General features: G+C 41.9%; 1 protein-coding gene across 6 annotated transcripts in view; it reads right to left on the reverse strand.

Annotated features, from left to right (window-relative positions):
- Positions 1-17,425, reverse strand: part of ARHGAP12 (Rho GTPase activating protein 12) — a 137,042-nt gene extending 119,617 nt beyond the window's left edge. For 4 of the 6 annotated variants that reach the window (XM_059729131.1, XM_014609061.3, XM_019498402.2 and 1 more), the window contains exons 1-2: positions 17,317-17,425; positions 8,601-9,371 (exon numbers count right to left, since the gene is read on the reverse strand). In XM_059729131.1, coding sequence (XP_059585114.1) covers positions 8,601-9,272 — 672 coding nt within the window. In that variant the 5' untranslated portion in view covers positions 9,273-9,371; positions 17,317-17,425. Of the gene's footprint in view, positions 1-8,600; positions 9,372-15,862; positions 16,700-16,744; positions 17,027-17,316 lie in introns of those variants that run through there. The other 2 variants (XM_014609060.3, XM_019498392.2) reach the window with 2 other exon arrangements.
- Between the last annotated feature and the right edge of the window lie 5,199 nt (positions 17,426-22,624).

The following is a 22,624-nucleotide window of genomic DNA, read 5'->3' on the forward strand; positions in this document are numbered from 1 at the left end:
TTATGACCTAGACTCAAAGTTGGACAAGCTATTTTCTAAATTTAGTTCTCAAGTACTCTACTTAATTCTGTAACATGGCAATACTCCCTAAGTAATGCAGCTCTGCCTTCTTATACATCACCTTGAGTAACACTAGTAATATTTGCAACTTTCCATTTGTCAATGTAGGTCAGTCATTCACACTGATAATTATGAAAGTTTATAATCTTAAGCATTTCAGATGATCATTATTTTATAAAGAAAAAAGTTAAATGCGGGAAAAAGATCTAGGGTTCCATTAAAACCATGGGACTACAAAGCTGATCTTTATTTGGTTTTTTTCAACTTCGAACTAGAACAGAAATGACAAAGAAAAACAAATGTAAAACAAGACAGCATTCTTGTTCTAAAGTAGATTTCTGTTTTACTTACAACAGCTACCCATTCACCCATCTCTCGACCGCTCCAATAATTAAAAAAAGTTAAAATAAAAAACTTTCCTGTCACCAGTTTGATTTTTCCAGTGATTCCTAGAGTAAAGATAAAATGTGTGAGGCATCAACAGCAAAGCTTTTTTTCAGAAAGTTCAGCAATATATTCATGATATTTTAACACCAAAAAAAAACAACAAACCCACTACCAAGGGGCAGATAAAGTCAAGGTAATGGTAATAGGATACAAAACTTCTTGCTTAGTGTCAACTGAAAAGAACTGTAGCTGACTGACACTGAAAGACCGCTTCCTTTTTTTAGTTAAGACAAATACCCACATTAACAATTTAGAGCACAATTAGCACCTTTTTCAACTCAACAAAAGCCCAAGAAACTGAACTTCTTATCTTATCTGTAAGTGAGCCTCATCCAATCAGGTAAAAGATGACTCAATCCAGAAAAGTTTTAACAATATTCACAAAAGGTTCTGTAGAATGATCAAGTCACTCATAAAAAGAAGTCAAAGCAAAAAAGATATTACTAGCTAGGATTTGGTCCAAAATTTAATTTCAGAATTATAGCTATTATAGCTATTAAACAATATATTCCATCTAATTGCAGTAAATACCATTTAATTATTTCTCCCAATTATTCTGGCACCAAATTTAAGTTACTTTTAAAATATCAAAACATAGCACAAGATCAGGTCCAAAGTAACAAATGTAGTCCAAGGGTGCAGATGCCCCATCTGACTGAACATATCTCTGAATTGGAATCTCTTCATCTATACCCATCAAAATATTGATTGCCAGGCCAAGCAAAAGAGAAACAAGTTTAACGTAGTTCTTTACTATAAAAGCAAATTAAATCTGGAGCCTAGATAATTTGGCAGAACCCTTTTATTTAGGGGCGTAATTTGGCCTGCAGAAAGACCTACATAGCAAATCCCTAAAATGTTGAACTACCAATTAAATAACAAAATATATTTACCATATTACAGTAGTGCCAGAGTGATGTTGTAGCCATAAGAGTCCAAAAATTACATGAGGAAACATTTCTTAAAGTCATGTCTTTTAGTGGACCAATGTAGTTAGAATAAAGTTAGGCAAGCTTGGGATAATGTTAGACTAGCTTGTCTAACTTCATCCCAACTATACAGTTGGTTCAATAAAAGCGATCACCCTAAGACATCCTTGCCTCAAAAATATAATTAGGCATTCTGGGATACCATACAGAAGTTTCTAAGGACATGCATGTGTGCACATGCACACACCCACCCACCCACCCTCTTCCTAAATAAACTTACCATTTTTTTGTTAAGCAAAACCAAAGTTACCGCATTTTCCAGAGAAACTGCAGGTGTAAAAGAGGGCACTCCAACTGTCAGATCTTTACTACTCAGAATTAATCAAAGCAAGACAATCATCCTTGCAATAATCCCCTTTAGTGCTTCACAGTTAATGCAACAGTCAATTACTAAAGAGGATGAAGGACAGAACAATCTTTGTAAATAGGTCACTGTATGTTTGTGATCCTTAAAAACAAACCAATACTGTAAGTAACTTTTTACAAACAGGAAAAGGTAACATCGAATCAGAAAGTGTTTTGATCTGTCACATACTTGGGAGAGGAAAAGATTTCCCTCTGCGTCTTAGCTCAACAGTATACTATCACCAGATACAAAATTGTGGGAGGTGTAATGTATGCCACAGAAGATTATATTAACTTTAAACCTGTGTAAAATGTTTATCTATATAAAACAACTTTATAGAGGTTTAAAGATCCCTGTATGAAATATGACATAAAATAGTATGAGTTGATAATTTAAGAAGGCTAAATATCCGTTTACCAAAACAAATCAGGACAGAGCATAAGTTCCCCCAAAACAGCAAATATGCTGAACAGAGGTATGCTGCAATACATCAAAACCCAAGTGGAGCACCCTAGTCCTTAATAAAAGAGCTTAATTGGTTTCTGTATAATGTAACTGCAAAGCAAACTAACCTCAAACCTGCTCAGGATTTCATGAAGGGAATTTAACAAGGTTGCATTATTTATTCAATGTTTTAATAATTAAAATGCATCATTTCATTGGTACACCTCATTTTACATTCTTTTTTTAGTACTACAGATTATCTTTTAAGATGTCAATAGAGATCATCTGCAGTAACCTGAAAAGATAATATACAGCTTGTATTAGGAAAAACTTCAGCAGATTTCACTTAAGAGTTTCAGACATTTGGATTACTATAAGAATAAACAAGACTAAAAAACCAAAAACAACAACAACATCGTAGGGTCTGTCAGGGAAACAGACCCTACGATGACAGGCTGAGAGCCCTGGGGCTCTTTAGCCTGGAAAAGTGCAGGCTCAGGGGTGATCTGGTGGCCACCTATAAGTTTATCTGGATGAACGTTTGTTCACCAGAGCGCCCCAAGGGATGACGACTAGGTCGAATGGTCATAAACTACTACAACACTGTTTCAGGCTGGACATAAGGAAGAATTTCTTTACTGTCCGAGCCCCCAAGGTCTGGAACAGCCTGCCACCAGAGGTCGTTCAAGCGCCTACACTGAACACCTTCAAGAGCAAACTGGATGCTCATCTAGCTGGGATCCTATGAACCCAGCTGACTTCCTGCCCTTTGGGCCGGGGGCTGGACTCGATGATCTTCCGAGCTCCCTTCCAGCCCTAATGTCTATGAAATCTAAGAAACAATTTGCTACCTATGGTCTAAGCAGTTTAAATCAACTCTTACGTCAACACACAAAGAGATGCCCGAGAAGTCAATAACTATATTCCATTGACGTAAAAAAGAACACAGTATCAATTACAATTATACTTTTAATGGAAGTGAACTTATAACAAAGCTAAATTTTTATTATTTAAGAAGTGCCAGACCAGTACCTAGGCTTAATCCCCAAGAAACACATCTCTGAATTTCTTTTTGTAGCTATTTTAAAATATTCTAAAACATTTAAAACATGTCTAACAAGTCAATTGCATAGTCACACAAAAATGTTCCTTACGCAACTGAAAAAAACAATAAAATGTTTACTTAATGCTTTCAGGGCCATATCCTTCACTTTGTTACATTTATGCAACTGCATTGTCACTGCATCACTGAACATATCATCTCCTCACTCTGAATCATTTCACTGACTTTCTGACATCCAGGGCATCAACTCAACTCCACTTTCTGTCATGCCAAGGCTCTACATAACACTTTCTATCTACACTTATGTGGTGCAGCCCACTAATAATGCTAGCATCATCCCTCTTTTATGCATTATCAGTTTTTTCCACAGTGACCTTCACACATTCTTCCCTACTGCATCTGAACTAGTTATTTTATATATTAACCATTCTTTTTCCAAATTCTTCATTAAGGCATAAACTTATCCCGAGAGCTACAATTAAAAAAAAAACAAAAACAAACTAGAAGTGGGTAGGTTGAGGGCCGGCTGGAATAGTTGTTATTTTAAAAGCAATAAGGCATTGATTTTGCACATTGTCTCACTCCCACTTTTGCTCTATCAGATTACAAGCTCTTTTGTTACAACTGCAATTTCACCATGTGCTTGAAACAGTTGATTGCTGAAATAACGGACAGAAAATATCACAACTGAGAATCACAGCCTTTTCTTCAAAAGGACTGTGGCAGCTACCTTATCTCCTACAGAGTTAGTTTTGCATCTGCCATTCTTGTTCCGTATTAAACTACTCTCTATCAACATTTTCACTTAAAGGACCTGGTCCTAATCTTGAATGGTCCATCCTCACCACACTTTGCCCTACTTTGTTTCTTCAGCATGGCAATTGCATTCTTCAGTCTCCACCACCATCAGAACCAGAAAGTGCCCATACAACGAGCAAAAGTCCTAGAGACCTGCTGAGAAGTACAGCCCTGACTGCTGCGAGTCCTCAGACTTGTTCTAAGCTACTTCAACTACTGACCTGTGGATAGCATTTCATTAACAAAAATCAGGATGACCCCAGAACTCATGACCTTCAGAGAATTCCTAAGAACATATTTTTGATAAAGTCCCCCCCACGTTAAGAATGCTTCCCTGAAGTCCACAAAAAACACAAAAACTCCATTCTTAAGCTGCTGTCATAGAAAGAAGTGGAAAAAGAGCGTGCCTTCGTACTTGGAATAATATATTCTACAATTCCCTCCCAAGACAAACAAAAAACAGAAACCCTTCAAGCCAAATGACAAAAATATTTGTAAAATGTATTGTAAAATGTACAACGCTTTTCCATACAGCAAAATAGTTTAAGGAGCCTATTCCCACCTCAGGCACCACCAACACATATTTCTGTATATGTATGCACATATACACATACACTTCCCTAAAGCTTTTAAAAAGTGTACCAAGGGTTTCTGCAAGAACTATGAAAAAAAAGTTTCAAAATCATGCCTGAAAACTTCAGCTTTTCACTTGCGGAATTTCTCAGCAATATTACCTTTCATTTTTTTTTTTTTTTTTTTTTTTAGAAGTCCCCAAACCTTCAGATACTTCATCAGAAACAAATGTTTAAGGCATAAGTCTATCAAATCAGCAAGTGCTCCGATTTAATGAATCTCAAGAAGTGGGTATAACAGTTTTACAAACAACTGAACCAATCTGAAATCCACTTCAACTGGAGTTTATTATTGTAGTACAGACTGCATAAAACTGAATGCGACAGTGAAAAAAAAAAAAGGCATTTGGGCTGCTTTGTGAAATGAAAAATTATGTGTCTGTGTATGCAATCTTGGAACTTGATGTTCTGACAACAGACTAACAGCAATATAAACAGCTTTCAAAGCCATTAATTTCTGCACAGCTGATTCCTGCTAAACAGTGTTCATTATTGAGAGAATTATAAAAAGCATCGAACAGTTCCAGTGGAGAAGGCTGGCACTCACAATATCTAAACCAAGCCAACACAGTGATAGTGACATCAGTGCTACCACTACTTTAATCCCTATGGTTATTAAATGTCAAATATTTTAAACTACAATGAGGTTGTGGTTCATCATGATGAGATGAAGTTACTCAATTATTAAAAAAAAGAAAGAAAGAAAAACAAAGACTAACTCCAAACCAGGCAGAGTAGGGGCCGGAATATTTGCCAGCAGAGCTGGGAGTGGGGTGAAGATGGGTGGTTAATGACCCAGCTCAGGTGGAAGGCAACCAGGCATTAGCAGCTGGGTACTGCCACCACTTCTCTACACTATGTTGCAGATGAGTGGTGGGGAGAAAGCCCCCACTCTGCTGGAAGCCTGCACTGTCTGACTGCAGCACAACACAGGCAGACTTCCCCCTTCACCAGAGTCCTAGGCAGCCGACTGCAGCCTGATACAGGAAGAGCCCCCCAATTGCCGTTTGCTGCCAAAGCCACAGCTCCACAGGCCAGATCCAAAGATTCCACAGGCTGGTTCTGGCCTGCGGGCCATAGGTTGCCAAACCCCGATATAGAGCTCACCCATACAATGTTAAGGGGCATTTATTCACTAAACATAAATCAAATAGTACCAAATGTTCATAAGATCAATTCAATTATAGTATAAGCTTATAAAGAAAAGCAGCACAGAAAAGTTTTAAACAACACACTTTTGAAAGTTTGTCTTACATTAATTCTGAACCACCATACCAAACAGCTGACGGATCACTTATCCTCTCAATCAAACAAATATTTCATACTTATTAGTTCATTGTAGTACATCTATGCCTTCCAAGAAAAAAAAACAAATCTTGTATTGACCGCTGTCAGCCACAGATAAACCAAGATAAACGAATGATGCAAATCTAGATAAACCAATGATTCAAACATACCTGTGAGATCCAAGTGATCAAACTTACTAGTTTTCATTAACCAAACAACCTTTGCAACAACTGCCTTAACTGTGGAAGATACTTGAAACATCTCACCTTTTATGCTTCTACCATACACCTCAATGACGATGGCTCAAAAACTACTTCAGAATTAAAATCATTGACTGTCAATGATGTTTATATATTGCTGTAATCCTTACAGGAAGTATCAGAAGCAATTTTATACATACCATTGTGTATGTGCTTAACCCACTCAAAAATATAAACTGTAGATTAACATTATCCATGTTTTGTCTATGCAAGAAACCAGTGACTGACAGTGGCAAGTGACCATCACATGCATCTGGACCAAAGTTCAGCAAGTCCACAAACTAAAATTCATAGCACTGGCCTTCCCTCCTCTGGAAGAGTTGCTAAGAATTGCTTATACTGAATAACATCAAATCAATTTCTTTGCCTCCATTTTCCTGAGCAGGGACTGGACCAGCCCACCCCCCGGGATCCCCAGACCCCAGGGGAGGCACACCCAGGCCTAGGGTCAGTGAGGATCTAGTCAGGGAACTTTTGGAGGGGCTGGATGTATTTAAATCAGCTGGTCCTGATGATCTCCACCCCAGAGTGCTGAGGGAATTAGCAGAGGTCATTGCGGGACCCCTGGCACGGCTTTACAAGCACTCATGGTGCTCTGGTGTGGTGCCAGAGGACTGGAAAAGGGCCAATGTGGTTCCCATTTTCAAAAAAAGGGAAGGAGGAGGACCCAGGAAACTATAGGCCAGTTAGTCTTACCTCAATCCTGAGTAAGCTTTTTGAGAGAATTATCCTGGTGCATGTCCACAAGGGGCCAGCAGGGAAGGTTATGCTTAGGGACAACCAACATGGTTTCATTAGAGGCAGGTCCTGTCAGACCAACCTGGTAACCTTCTATGACCAGGTCACAAAATCCTTAGATGCAGGGGTAGCAGTGGACGTAGTCTTTCTGGACTTTAGGAAGGCCTTCGACACTGTGTCTCACCCCATTCTCATTAAAAAACTAGGGGACTGTGGCATCGACACCTACACAGTCAAATGGGTCACTAACTGGCTGGAGGGCTGCACCCAGAGAGTGGTGGTGGATGGGTCATTTTCAACCTGGAGGGATGTGGGCAGTGGGGTCCCCCAGGGCTCAGTCCTCGGACCCGCACTGTTCAACATCTTCATCAGTGACTTGGACAAGGGGGTAAAAAGCACCCTGTTCGAATTTGCTGACGACACTAAGATTTGGGGGGGATGTGGGCACGCTAGAAGGGAGGAATAGGCTGCAATTGGACCTAGACAGGTTACAGGGGTGGGCGGATGAGAACAGGATGGGTTTCAACACTGACAAGTGCAAGGTGCTGTACTGGGGAGGAAGAATCAGCAGCATACCTACAGGCTGAGGAACCCCCTTTTCATCAGTGCACAGGCAGAAAAGGATCTTGGAATCATTATTGATGCAAAAATGAACATGGGCCGGCAGTGTTGGGACGCAGTCAGGAAGGCCAACCACACCTTGTCATGCATCCACAGATGCATCTCGAGCAGGTCCAAGGAGGTGATCCTCCCCCTCTATGCGACACTGGTCAGGGCACAGTTGGAGTACTGCGTCCAGTTCTGGGCGCCACACTTCAGGAGGGATGTGGACAACTTGGAGCGGGTCCAGAGAAGGGCCACTCACATGATCAGGGGCCAGCAGGGCAGGCCCTATGAGGAAAGGCTAAGGGACTTGAACCTGCTCAGCCTCCACAAGAGAAGGCTGAGGGGGGATCTAGTAGCCTGTTACAAACTAGTCAGGGAGGACCAGCAGGCATTGGGGGCGTCCCTGTTCCCCCGAGCACTACCAGGAGCGACTAGAAATAACAGTCACAAGCTGGCAGAGGGTAGATTCAGACTAGACATCAGGAGGTGCTACTTCACAGTCAGGGCAGCTAGGATCTAGAACCAACTTCCAAGTGAAGTGGTGCTGGCTCCTACCCTGAGGGTCTTTAAGAGGAGGTAAGACGAACACCTTGCTGGAGTCGTTTGATGATCTGCTCAGGTCCATTCCGACCTTATCAACTATGAATTCCACACTGTATATTAAAAAGTAGTTTTAAGGGAAATTCCCCTACGCTGTTCAATACCAGGATCTTGTACATGAGAAGGATGAAAGGACAGTGTAAAGTACCTGTCACTACTAAAATATGACAACTTTGTACAACCTGATAAAATACAGGAAAAAATATTCTCACTATAATATGCCAATTGTAGCTTTATAGGAAGCAAATTAAAGACAGTAGGAAACTGCTAAGATTTAACTGAAAAGGGAAATAACAACAGTGATAATGTCTACAGAGCTATTTAGCTTACCTGAACTTGTTCTGTGGAGCTGCTACTGAGTTCATCTCCAGATTCTGAATCTTGATGTATTTTTTCTGAGCTTTCTCCTGCTGAATCACAAGACTGTTCAAGGGAAAAGCTGGTCTTTTCTATTTCCATGAACTCAGGACAAGGGAAATGGCCCACAGAGAGGGTCCTGTACTGGCTGGAAACCTTGGGTGACTGTAACTCATTATTTAGTTTTCCATTATTTTGGGCAAGGTCTAGATTCAAGCAAACAGTTTGACCTGGGCTACTGTTTGGTCCCAGATTCTGATTGGCATCCCGAACTAGACCAGACACTTGAACTGGAGCAGTTTTTCCAAAACTAGAAAGTTCTGATGACTTGTTCACATTTTCTGTTGATCTCTGTAACCCCGCATGCATCAGTTTCAAAGAACTATTTGGCAGTCCACCTGCTGGTTTAACAGGTGGCATCAGTGCTTTTCGAGTTACTTCTTTCACATACTGGGCTGGCACATAGAAGGGCTTGGAATGTTCCTCCTTTTTGACTTGCCACCAATCATCATTAGTTTTTTTCACCAACATATATTTCTCACCTTGTTTTATCACAATTTTTTTATCCTTTGCCTCATATTCATAGTCATACTCCACTTCAATGTATAATGGTACTGGAAGGATCTTCCCACCTTTGTCAGCCATCTCTAAGTGAAAGCACTGTTCAACTTTCCAAACAAAAGGTAAGCCACATTATGCTTACTTCTTTGGTGTTTGTTTCTTTTTCTGTTTGTATCAGATGAGCTGGAAGAAACAAAAACAAGAGCTGTCCTCAGTCCACAGCCTATGAATAAGAAATGTTTTCAATACACTTCATAATTACCAGTACATATTGCATAAATCAGGGGTTGGCAACGTTCAGAAGTGGGAGGCTGCTTTAATGAAGCTTAACTCTGAGCATGGGCCACTTCCAGCCTGGCTTGTGCCCCACCGGTTGCCCCAAAGGCAGCTACTTCTCTCTGCTGCCTGGCTGTCTTGGGGGAAAAGCTGCCCCCCCCCCCCTGCAAAAACACTGCCACAGTCCCACCAGCTCTATGGACTGGACCTGGCCCCACAAGACCATAGGTTGCCAAGCCTTGGCACAAATTATCAAAGTCTCTCAAGGCAAATGGTAGAGTCTTGATATAATTGGTATGATATGAAAATCTTTAACACTCCTAGATACTCTCAGCTATACAACAAAACATTATGTTGTACGACTTGGTCACAGCAAGCCATTCTTCAATGTTACAGGACAGAAGCTATCTGCCAGTTACCTACTAAGCCTATTGTTTCTATTACATAGCAAAGTAGATCATGAAATGTTTTTTCAGCTGAAGACAATTTCTTACTCACAGACAAGATTTAATTTCTTCATAAAACTGTGCTACTCCTCTCACTTGTATTTAAAATCTTAAAAAAGAAAAAAAGAGAGAGAAAAGCTGGTATGGTACTTACTACTCTAGCTTTCCCCCTGCTCCCAAGACCTCTCAGGTTCCTTCAAAGTGCTCAGAAATATATCTTCTAGTGCCACGAGAGCAGGGATACTCAACCCATAGTGCCATGTCATCTGGCCTGCAGGGCTCCCAGCAGGTCCATAAATTTAGCAAAAGGGGAGCAGTGGCACCACTCTCCTATCTCTTTATTTCCAGATCCATGGGAAGCCCTGGCCTCTGTGTTAGACAGGGCACCAGATCCCAGCACACAGGGGTGGACAAAGGCAGTTCCGGGCCCCAATCCCAGAACACTGGGGGCAGGAAGGGGCAATGCTAGGTGCCTAGGGCCCAACATGGGTGCATGAGGAGCAGGAAGGGCAGTGCTAAGACTTAATCCTGGCACATGGGGAAGGGATGGGGCAGTGCTGGGCCCCAGAACCCAATGTGGCCTACAGACTGGCCCCTTGCCACTCATCTGGCCCATAGGACCAACAGATGGAGCATCACTGCCCTGTACCTTCTCCCACTATCCAAAGAATCAAATATGAGATGGGCCATCAATCCTTTTTAAGTATGGAGGATTTATCTCCTGTAATATATCACAACTAGCAGCCAAACTGATTGGTAGTAATACAAGATACAATGCAAATGCAAGAGACTCTTGCATCGAGATACAAAGTTCCATAGGCAGACACCAGCTTTTAATACTGTAGCAGTTGGCATGCCTGCAGATTTTAAGTGAGCTGTAACCCATATCCTCACCATTATTAACAGGGATTGACACTCAGATTTTTTAAGTTGAGATATTTCATATTATCTATTTACTCTTTGAGTTTTGGCATGATCAAAACCAGTCTGGAAAAGGAGTAAATATTAGCATCCATTATTTTATTTTTTTTAAACCCATACTACACTCTCTTCTCTTATCTCATTGGAAAAGATGAGAAAATCTAGACAGAGGCAAAAGAAAAAGACTGTAACAAAGCACAATACCACCAGAAAAATGAGATGATTGGAGATGAGAACTGAGCAAAAGAGTGGACACAGGAATAAGGCTTTTCCCCATTTTCTTTTTAAAATAATTCAATATATATATTCTACCAAAATTTTGAAATAGGCTTTAACATTTGCCTATATTGTTTGAAATACACTCCATATCTTGAGCTTTATTTTTTTCCATCCTGTTTAGCATCCAAGCGCAGTGGTAAAATCCTACTGTAATGCATTTCAGAACTAGAAAAAACAAATCTCACTGATTCTGACCAATCCATAAATTTTAACTTAATCATATGAAAATTAGATATCCAGATAACCAGAATAAAATGGAATGGGGGGATATATTTCTTTAAAGATATTTTAAAAGTAGCTGGTATATTATCTTTTTAAAATAATTATTTTAAAAATAAATATGCCAAGTATAGTTCACCAAACACTACCTAAGGAGGACAAATACTCGAAAAAGCTACAAGTTTAAGTGCCAAACTTACAGTCAAGTCTGCATGGGCATATCCCTGCAACAGTAGCATTTTTGACTCCCTGCACACACCTCTCACAAAGTCCATCATACAAACCTGGCTACAACAATAAAGTCTAGTTTTGGAAACATACAAGCGATCTTACAGAAGGAAGCCTAGTCTTTCAAAATACCATGAATGTTTATTGCCCACTGAACATAATGGAAGTGGAAGGAGTTAAGAACATCACAGTACTGAGCTCATATATATTTAAACAAGTACCCATTTCCACAATCCATTTTCTATGTCATAAGGGTGACTTTATAAATGGTCATTTTGATTGGGGGGGGGGGAAATACAGTTACTAAGTTGCAAGTTAAGGCTTATAAATTGATTGGCCAATCAAGCTGAAGCAAAACAGCAACTGCAAGGAAGCCAAAACCAGAATAAAAATACTGTTTAACATTGAGCATTAATGCCCTGATCATAAAATCCCTATTACTACCTGTAATAAAGTTCTATTCCCTTGATGTATAAAGTGACCAGCTTCTTTTGTCATGCCATCAAAATAGGTATCATTTGAATGTTAGGTCTTACAAGCAAGGTAACCCCAATCATCTCTTACTTTTCAAGCCGCAACGTTCTCATCTCCAATCAATGCTGACCTCGTGAAGGAACACCTTGAGAGGCTGGATACCTTCAAGTCAGCCGGCCCTGACAATCTACACCCCAAGGAGCTGGCAAGCTTCATAGCCCAGCCCTTGGCACGGATCTTTGAGAATTCCTGGCGCTCTGGTGAAGTGCCGAAAGAATGGAAGAAGGCCAACATGGTGCCTATCTTCAAGAAAGGGAGGAAAGTGAATCCTGCAAACTACAGGCCCATCAGCCGGACCTCTATCCCAGGGAAGGTCTTAGAAAAGTTTATTAAAAAGGCCATCCTTAATGGATTGGCCGACACCAATATCCTGAGGGATAGCCAGAACGGGTTTGTTGCGGGTAGGTCTTGCTTGACCGATCTCATTTCCTTTTATGACCAGGTGACCTATCACCTGGACAAGGGAGAAGAGATTGATGTCATATCTCCTGACTTCAAAAAAGCCTTCGATCTGGTATCCCACGATCACCTCTTGGTGAAACTGGCCAACTGTGGCCTTGGGTCCACCACGATTCACTGGCTGGGAAATTGACTCCGTGGTCAGACCCAGAGGGTGGTGGTTGATGCAAGTCAAACGTCATGGTGCCCTGTGACCAGTGGGGTCCCCCAAGGCTCTGTCCTTGGACCCATAATGTTCAACATCTTCATTAATGATGTGGACATTGGAGTCAGAAGCAGACTGGCCAAGTTCACCAATGACACCAAACTTTGGGGCAAAGCATCCGCACCTGAAGACAGGAGGGCGATTCAAGTTGACCTGGATAGGCTCAGCAAATGGGTGGACAAGAACCTGATGGTGTTTAATACTGAAAAATGCAAGGTTCTCCACCTTGGGAAGAAAAACCTGCATCATCTTTATAGGCTCGGCAGTGCTACGCTGGCTAGCACTACGGAAGAAAGACTTGGGGGGTCATCAGTGACCACAAGATGAACATGAGCCTTCAATGCGATGCTGCGGCTAGTAAAGCCAGCAAAACGCTGGCTTGCATCCATAGATGCTTCTCAAGCAAATCCCGGGACATCATTCTCCCCTTGTACTTGGCCTTGGTGAGGCCGCAGCTGGAGTACTGCATCCAGTTTTGGGCCCCACAATTCAAAAAGGATGTGGAGAAGCTTGAGAGTCCAGAGAAGAGCCACTTGAATGATCAGAGGTCAGGAAAACAGACCTTATGATGACAGGCTGAGAGCTAGGGGGATCTTTAGCTTGGAAAAGCGCAGGCTCAGGGGTGATCTGATGGCCACCTATAAGTTTATCAGAGGTGACCACCAGTATCTGGGGGAACGTTTGTCCCCCAGGCTGGACATAAGGAAGAATTTCTTTACTGTCCGGGCCCCCAAGGTCTGGAATAGCATGCCATTGGAGGTGGTTCAAGCACCTACATTGAACACCTTCAAGAGAAATTTGGATGCTTATCTTGCTGGGATCCTATGATCCTGCCCCTTGGGCAGGGCCTGGACTCGATGATCTTCTGAGGTCCCTTCCAGCCTTAATGTCTATGAAATCTATAAACTGTGTCCAATGTACTTTTAAGAAGGGGGGAGGGGGGCAGGTGGAAATAATTTACAACTTTGTTCCTCTACTTCCCAGCCCATATTTCCCTTACCAATTCTTGATATTTGGAGCATGATATGTTTAATGAATATCTTACCTCAAGTGCCAGCTGCCAACATTCTTAAATTTATCCCAGTATCAATATTTCAACTAGGAATATTCCTTCCTTTTTAAAAAAATATTTAATCTGACCAGTCTGGCTTCCAACCTGTTTCTAAAGTTACATAAACAGCTACATTTCTTATCAAAATTTAGGGAGAGGGCAAGATTTAGAAGCCACTGGAGACAAAGTAAACCTGTATTTTTTCGTTAAGGCTACTAGGCATTTATCTGAAAGTCTGATTTTTACAAATAAATTTTACAGAAGAGCCTATAAAGAAAACAGAAAAATATAAATTGTTCTACCAAAGAAAAAACATTTAATATCATTTTAATGTTATTTCACAATTGAGTTCAATAGACTTTGCAGTTCCTACTTTAAAAAAAAGATGTAAATGAGTGTGGGAAGAGAGAATAAATATTGGGAATCAGTTATGAAGAACTACCATGCTGATATAAGCTTCCTGAATGTGCTTCACATTTCTCAAAAAAAGGGGAACAGCAGCTCTCCCTCACCATCATCATCATCTACGTTAAATATCCCTGCTGTAGTCCGAGTAACACTGACTGTTCCATCCAAAAAGACAAGGACTGCATCAATTAATGAGTCCCATGACAGACTGGGCCACTAATGTATTTTCATGAACAGATCATATCAGGATCAAACAAGATGCTTTAAGAGATTAATAGGGACTCTTAGAGTTTATCATTTCCCACCCACAGTACAAGGCAATATGTTCAACATCAAGTAATTTCATAGCCAATGTACCTTAATCACGCCTTTCCAAAATGCAACAAATTTTTACTTTGCCATACTAGATAGACTGCATATAGTACAGCTGCAACACTCAAGGTGTTTTATCTTAGTAAAAAATTATAATAAATGATTTAGTACTTCCACAGATCTCAGTCCCCATCTTTTAATATTTCAAAATAGCAAAGTATAAGAGGCCTAGTCAAACCTCTAAGATACAATTTAGTGCAGGTCCTTTCCTTTTTGATGTCTTTGTGTAACAAGGCATTTAACAGAATTTGCAGATTTGCTGGAATTTGACAGGGCTTCTCTGTGAGTGCTTATGCTATGGCCTTGAACTTGCAAACTCTAGGCTACAAACTGTCCCTTAGCACGTGTGCCACCACGTTAGAAGAGAAGAGAGATGAATGGAGGCAGAAATGCTGGGTTTTATTCCAGTTTCTGACACTGGCCCAAGTGATACTTCAGAATTATTCTAGCAACCTTGCTGTGTCACAATTTCACCTAGCATGTCAAATATAAAGCAAAAATACCCACTGAAGTAAGTACTTCAATAATCTCACATGAAAAAATGACATGGAATGATTACCTCAGTTAAGTAACTGTAGGCTTTAAAATATGAAGATCTCATGAAGAGCTTATTAATAAAGAACGGATCCAATCACGATCACAAAAAGACAAGAGAAAAACTCACTACTAACAATCTGAGCCCAGTCCCGATGTACATTTTTAACAGATGCCAACCTCTGAGATGTGGTTAACTTTATTTTAGTTGCTCTCTGGCTTTCCAGCTTTACCTGACCAAGGGAACAACTAGACAATCTGCAAGGCATAAATTCATACTAGCATAAAAGGGAAATACAGGCAGAGCCATCTTGGGGGGAAGCGGGGCTGAATCGGGGCAACTGCCCTGGCCCCCACGCTTTGAGGGACCATGCGGAGCTGGGCCAGCTTCACGTCCAGCCACTCGCTGCCACCCCCGTGTCCAGGCCCTGCACAGGCTGATTTCCCCCAGGCCTCACTATGGTTGTCTCTGAATACAGGTAAATGTGTATCACACATAAACAAAGTAATACAGAACATTTAAAGCTTACATGCAGAATTTTTAGGTTACAAACCAACAAGGGAAACATTTCTTTTAAGAGACCATAACTTAACATTAAGTTTTACAGGGAAGCACTACTGAGTAGGTATTCTACCTTAGTAGAAGTAAAGAAAGCCCTCTCCTGCTTCTTTTTCAGCAGCCTCAGGTCCAAAGTCTAATACCACTCTTGAAAAGATTTCAGCAGGTTTAATGAAACAATACCTTTGTTTTGACACTTCCCTCGTTCTCAGCTCTCAGTAGGTCAGAAGAGGATCATTCATAAAACAAACAATCTAGAGTCTCATCTCAGCTTGCACTGGTTTAACTAGGTTGCTTTAAAAAGATGATTCTTTGTATCCAGGCACTTTACACTGTTTAAGAGTAGCACTGTTTCAGTGTAGTTTAATCACGTGCAACCAAGTTAACCTAAAACAAAATAAGGCACTCAAAACTGAATAAGAGTAACTACACATAGAAGTACGTGAGTTTAATGAAATTTATTTTAAAAGAGAAGAAAGAAAAGAAACACGCAGACTTGCTCAGGCCTCTCCAAATTTCAAATGAATAAAATTAGCACTCTGGTCAGCCCCGTTCCCACATTTCCCACATCCCCCAGCTTCTCAACACAGAGAACTGCCGGCGAGCGAGCGAGCGACAGCAATGTGAGAAGCAATCATAGCTGTTGACTCTGTCCGTCCCCAAGAGGAGATTGCAATCTAGCGACTGAATTCCTTTCCTCCAAATCACTCACAGAACCATAAAACCTCTTTCCAGTGTTCACTCGTAGTTGGAGGGCATGTTTGAGGGAACACTACTGTGAAATTTTAAAATTTAGAATGCAATCAAGGGGCTAAGCTGCAAACAAAATACAGACAGTTACTCCATCCGCTCCGACAGTCATATGCATTCATGCACAACTCGCACAGTGCGCTTCTTGTATCACCGCTCCAGCAGGCATTTCACTGACACATTCATTAATCCAACAACAAACAGATTGATGAAGTTGAGGCGCAAACACAGGAAGCCACTGAAACCACACTAGGGCCAGATTAGATGTGGGATCCCTCTCCCACCCCTACCCCTCCTCTCGCGCCCTCCCCGCACTTGCGGCAGATCCGGTGCAAGCACATTTCTTGAAACAGGTGCTCCAACACAAGCCGAGGGTCAAAAGCCGACCCGACGGTAACCAGTGCCACCAGAGAGATGGACTGGGGCCTTTGGTGGATTTCCCCAGCAGGCCACCACTTCCGGTTCGGCCGGAGACACCTCCCATCACCGCCTTGGTCTCAGCCGCGTCCCCCGCGGGAAACACCGCGGTGCAGACGAGCGCAGCGGCCGCCGAGCCCCCCTTCACACGTGCCGGCGCGAGGCGCAGGAAGGGCCCGAGCAGCAACAGGCTCCTCGCACCTGCGCGCCCGACGGAGCAGCGCCCCGGGCCCCGGCCCGGCCCGGCACGGCACGAACGGCACGCGTGCGGGCGGGCAGGCAGGGCCCTCGGCCCCGCCCCCGCGACACAACCCCATCGCCCCCGAGCCCGTCTCGGCCGTGCCAAAGCGCCCGGAGCGGCCTCGGGCCGGGGCGGCAAGAGCCGCGCAGCGCGGGGCGGGGCGGGGCTGCAGTGCGCGAGCAGGTGCGTGGGTCTGTCTCTCCCGCCTCCCACGGAGCAGCCGCCTCACCCGCGGGGGTCGGCGTCCCGGTCCGGGTCCCGCTCCAGCGCGAAGGCAGCTGCGGCTCCGGCTGCCGCACCCGCCCCGCGGAGTCAGGACCAGGGCAGGCGGAGTCACCGCTTCCCCCGTCACGTGACGGGGGAGGGGCGGGGCCTCGCGGGGCCCCAAGAGGGCCACGAGCCCCGCCCCCCGGCGGGCCGTTGCCTCCCCGCACCCCGCGCGCCCCCTGTGGCGGTTGGCGGTGCTGTGGCGAGGGCAGACGCGCGGCCGCGCACAACCGCTGCAGCCTCTCACGCGCGACAGCGCCGCCCCCAGCTCCTGCGTGTGCAATACAAGGAGCAAATCAGCTCTGCCTCGTTGTTAGAAGTGCCCCTTCCTCACGACACCCGGAGCCCAGATAACCCGGGCCACGGGCCTGAGGACAGCGATGCCCTGATGGCGACGTGTATCTGAGGGGTCCTGAGGGGAAAGAAATGTAGGGGGCAAGGACAAGAGAAATCTGCAGGAAGGAGGGAGCAGCTAGGCAGGAGCAATGTGCAGTGCCAGTGAAGTGAAACCTTTCATACGCAACTCTCCGCTGCCTCCCTTACCTGTCGTAAAGAGGATGAAGGGTGTACGCTCTTCTTCCCCTCCTGCTTTTAAGGCAAAAGGAAAGGAGTTTTTTCTTTGCCGGTTAATTTTTAACGATTGAAAATGTGAAAACAGACTTAGGATACAAAATTCAGGCTGATATTTTTAGATTTAAAAAAAAAGCTTTGCTTTCCAATAATTTTGCTACACATAAGTTAACAGTCACAGTTAGTTTGAACATGTTGCGATTCATCTAATGACATGTCTAACACATGCACAAAAGTATCTGAATATCCAGCACAGCGATGTGATTATTCTCCTTACGGCCAGAGTAAGCCGGGGTGCTGCAGGATATGGGCTGGTGATTCAGTGGGGAAGCGGTGATTCACCGCCCCGTGAGTCAGCCCCAAGAGCAGCAGAGCGATAAGTTGGACAGGTCGCTGAAGATGCCAGGTGATGCTAAGTAATTTTGAGGCCCAGACTCTGAACAGTCAGGAAAGAGTCCTTTGGGATCAGGTAGACTTTCCTAAACAGTTTCTAGTTACTACTGTATATTTGCCCTATCCATATTTCTCTGTAATTTCAATACATTTAATCACCCACTTAAAGACGTGTATATCACAGCTGTGCTGATGCCAAATGGTTGCCATATAGACACCTCATGTGACTATTTCAAGAACAGGGGAAGTGACACAAAGCCTACACAGCCAGCTAATGGCCCTTAATTTGCACATGTAGCTCCCACCGCCAGCCTGCTGTCCCAAGTCTGGGAAGCCCTTTGTGATGAAATGTGCTATGTGAACTTAAGTGGAGCTATTAGGAAGGTATATGAATCTGATACAAGGCTTTGTGATGAGGTCCAGCAACACAACAGCCAACATCCAGAGAAATAAAATACACTGGCTGTTTTATAATCCATTGGTTGTTTGTGTTCATTTGGAATTACTGGAATTCTGATCAGAAAAATAAACCATGAAAAAGCAGGGAAAGCATTACTTTCTTGTGTTTCTTCTACTTATTCTTCTACTTATTTTTGTCTGTTTTATTATTATTGGTATTACAGTATCATTTGCATGCCCAGCCAAGATTAAGGTGCATGCCCAGCCATGAAGATGCCAGTTACTGTACTTAAAGCTGTGATAAGAGTACAAACCTTTCCCAATGTATATAAGTATTGGCAAGTTAATGGCAGGAATAAAGAGAAGCTAAATATGAGGAAAAGGCTGGACACTCAGGCACAGAATGATTACATCGTTAGCTCAAAATAACACAGTGAGGCTGTGACAAAGCCAGAAACTGAACCCAGACAACCTGAGTCCCAGCAATGGTTCTTGACCACAGTATTTCCTCCTGCCGCCTTTCCAATTCCATTTCAGAGCACTTTGTAACTAGATATTGCATGTCCTCTCTTTTTCTCTCCTTACACTAAAAGTATTTTCTTATATTTCTGAAATGTGCACTGCCAGCAACCTAACAATGTTTCTGGAGTGGAACCTTAGAGGAATAGCAACTGACTGAAAACCCCTTCAAGGATGTGAAAAGAAACCAGACTGACAACAACTAATGCATGTTTATATCCTGGTGTAGTTACTTTTGTACTACACAGGATTTTAGAATAAAATAATGAATATGATATTTTTTCCTAAGTTGGTATGATTTACAGATCAAAAGAAAATGAAGATGCTGTGTTGTACATAGAATGAGTGGGTGGTGGAGAAAAATACTCTTCCAGGAATCTTCAGATTATTACAAAATTTTAAATTCCTGTATCCGTACCACTGGAGCTGTTCTCATCTTATATCTCATAAGCTGAACATGGATATGTACCTTTTCTATTTACTCTATTGAAAACAATGCGAGTCTTTTAACGTTGGGTACCTGGTACCTGACCTATACATTAAATAAAAATATACAACCTAGGTTCAAATGCTGGAAAAAGCAGGGTCAACTAGCTATATATCATAGTCCTATAAACTGGAATCTCCAGGTCTCATTTTAATTTTGTTTTCCTGTTCTCTGTAATTCCTCTGATTGAACCCCTGCTCCCTCTTGTTAAGCAGTCCACTATCTTATAACTTAATTGCAGTGATTCTTTAAGAATGGTTGTGTTCTGATTTGTTTAAAAACTCTGTGTATTTCAGATTTGACATTAACATTTCACTGTTCATAATGTAGAACTGATGGTTGGTATCTAATAGGAATCTGCTGTTTGAAATGTGCATATGCTACTAATTCCAAGCTGTTAATTCATTATTTAGATTGTGATCTTCCCCTAACAGAACAGACTGATCTCACTGTGAATTACAGGTTTCCCTCCCTTTGTGCTGTACACGCGTTCAGAAAACAGCACGTAACTCAAATTTTCATAAAGGGAACCCACTTTACAACGTAACAAATAGGGCTACGTTCCAAGACCTCAACTGTACTGATCCCCAGACCCATTTCTACCACTTTTACAAGACAGTTTTGGTACTCACCAACAGCGGGCAGTACACACAAGCACAGGGCACTATCATAATGGGGACGGCAACTACAGAAACACATGTTGCAGACGAGAGAGGAGCACAGATCCAAACAGGAGACTGTATTGGTGCGCATCACTTCCACAATGCACTGCACAAAGCAGCTGACTGTGGGTTTCCACCACACCGATTGGATAAGAGTGAATTTACCTCTCATATAACTAATTTTTGGTATAAAAAGGGTCATCGCAGAAAAGCAAATTCGCACGTACAGAATCTGCATACAGCGAGGGACAGCTGTATGCAGAATCTTTGTTTGGAGAGTGATGGAAAAGAAAAATACCAAATGTATAGAAAACATACTGAACAAGAAAGCAAAAAAAATCTGCTTTAATCAGAAATTATTTCTCAAAAACTCAGTGAAGATATGTGTTTCATTATTAAGCTAAAGAGGACAGTTTGCCAGACTCAAAGTTCCAGAGGAGTTCTTTTACTTTATAACAATTAATAGAAATGAACGAAGGTTACATTTATTTACCTGTAGATGTTATGAGGCTGAATATTTGTAAGTTTCTCTGTAAAATTCCTCCAGTGTATAACAGTGCAAATATGATTACTGTGCTTTACAACACAGTGTCTGGCAAATTCACAATCACCTGATTATCTGCCTGAATTAAATGGGGGGAAAAAATACCATAAAACAGCTTTTAGTCTAACCAAAACAGATACCTCAATTTAGTGCTTTTCAGAAACAAGTACCTGAATTATCCCCAAAACATTAAAAAAGTTCTAGCCCAGCATAAATCTGTAATTTTCATGTTAGGCAATTTCAGCATCATGTAGTTGTGAATCATTGCACAGAATTAAAATGTATAAATGTACTACTAGATGGTTTGCTGATGGAATCTTTATGACAAATAATAGGTAAAAAGGACATTTCTTTGTGCTACACTGATCTAAAAACTTTGTTCTAGCACTGATGTACAAAGCTAAAACTTCAGTCAAATCAGTCAGCTATGCACAACTAGTTTTATCTTAATCTACGCAATTGCTCAAGCTAGCAGACAAAACATACTGAAGGCAAAATTATTCCTTTAAATTAGGAATGTCTCCTCCTTGGAATAAATTTATAAGGAAAGGATTGTCAGTAATAGAGCCATAACATAAAGTTTTCTCAGTGTCTTGTTTCTGTCTCCTGGAGAGCTAAAGAAAGCCACCCTTAGGTCACAAAAGTTTCTGAAAAAAAGTTTGTTTTTGTTTAATAGATAAAGACCTGTGTGTTAATGCAACATTAATGAGCAGGAACAAGTGAAATATAAAAAGTACTGCAGAACTGTATACAAACAGAAAATAAGGTAAACATTTTAGTTTAAAATAAAAGTTTCTTCATGCTACCAGTTCTTTTACCAATTCATGGAATACAAGATTGTAAGAGGTGTATGAGTAAGCTCTAGTAGCAGAGATGGATCTTCTTCATAGTGGTGCTGTCACCTCAACCCAGCTTTCCCTGGTCAGACAAGAGAAAGCCTCATAAGGTGTTCATGGTTGCCTGATGCCAAGCCAATATTGTTAAGTATATATACATTCGCTTCATAACTATTAACATTATTAACATACTGACAACAACTTGAACAATTAAAATAAAAACAATAGCATTACTATCATAACAACTTGAACCATTAAAATAAAAATGATAGGGTGAAAGAGCTAAGGGCAAAAAGCCTTCCAACAGGAACACATGCACCCTTTCAGTCATTATTCAATAGCTATAGCATAAGTCCCAGTCCTGTTGTCAATTAGCAAAAGAAGACATGTGTTATGATCAGGAGGAAACTGGAGGGCTCAATTTTATGGCTTCACTTCCACATCTTTCAAATCAGGCAGGTTTTAAACATGCTGCTAGTTGCTATCCTCAGTGTAAAGCTGCTCATAACTCTGAAACAGACTGAAAGCAAAGCCAGGTTTACAAAAAAATCTATCTCTCTAGATCTGTGTGTATTATATATATTCTATATATATATTTAAAGGGTTTAGTCTGTTTGTCTGTGTGTCTGTCTATCCACAACGCTCTTTAAGAGTGCCGGGAGCCCAGTACAGCAGAGTGGGCAGAGGGAGCCGCCAGATGAGGAAAAGTGGGAGCTGGGCTCCCGGCTACTGTGAGAAGACAATTACTCGGCTACTGTGAGGCTACTGTGAGTATTGGCATTATTTGAAATTCATCCGTCATTCTTGATGGGCAATTCACTACTATATAATATATGTTGTTTGTCCTTCACGAGTGAAGA

This window comes from Alligator mississippiensis, chromosome 5 (assembly GCF_030867095.1).
Source record: "Alligator mississippiensis isolate rAllMis1 chromosome 5, rAllMis1, whole genome shotgun sequence".
In the NCBI taxonomy this organism is placed as follows: domain Eukaryota; kingdom Metazoa; phylum Chordata; order Crocodylia; family Alligatoridae; genus Alligator; species Alligator mississippiensis.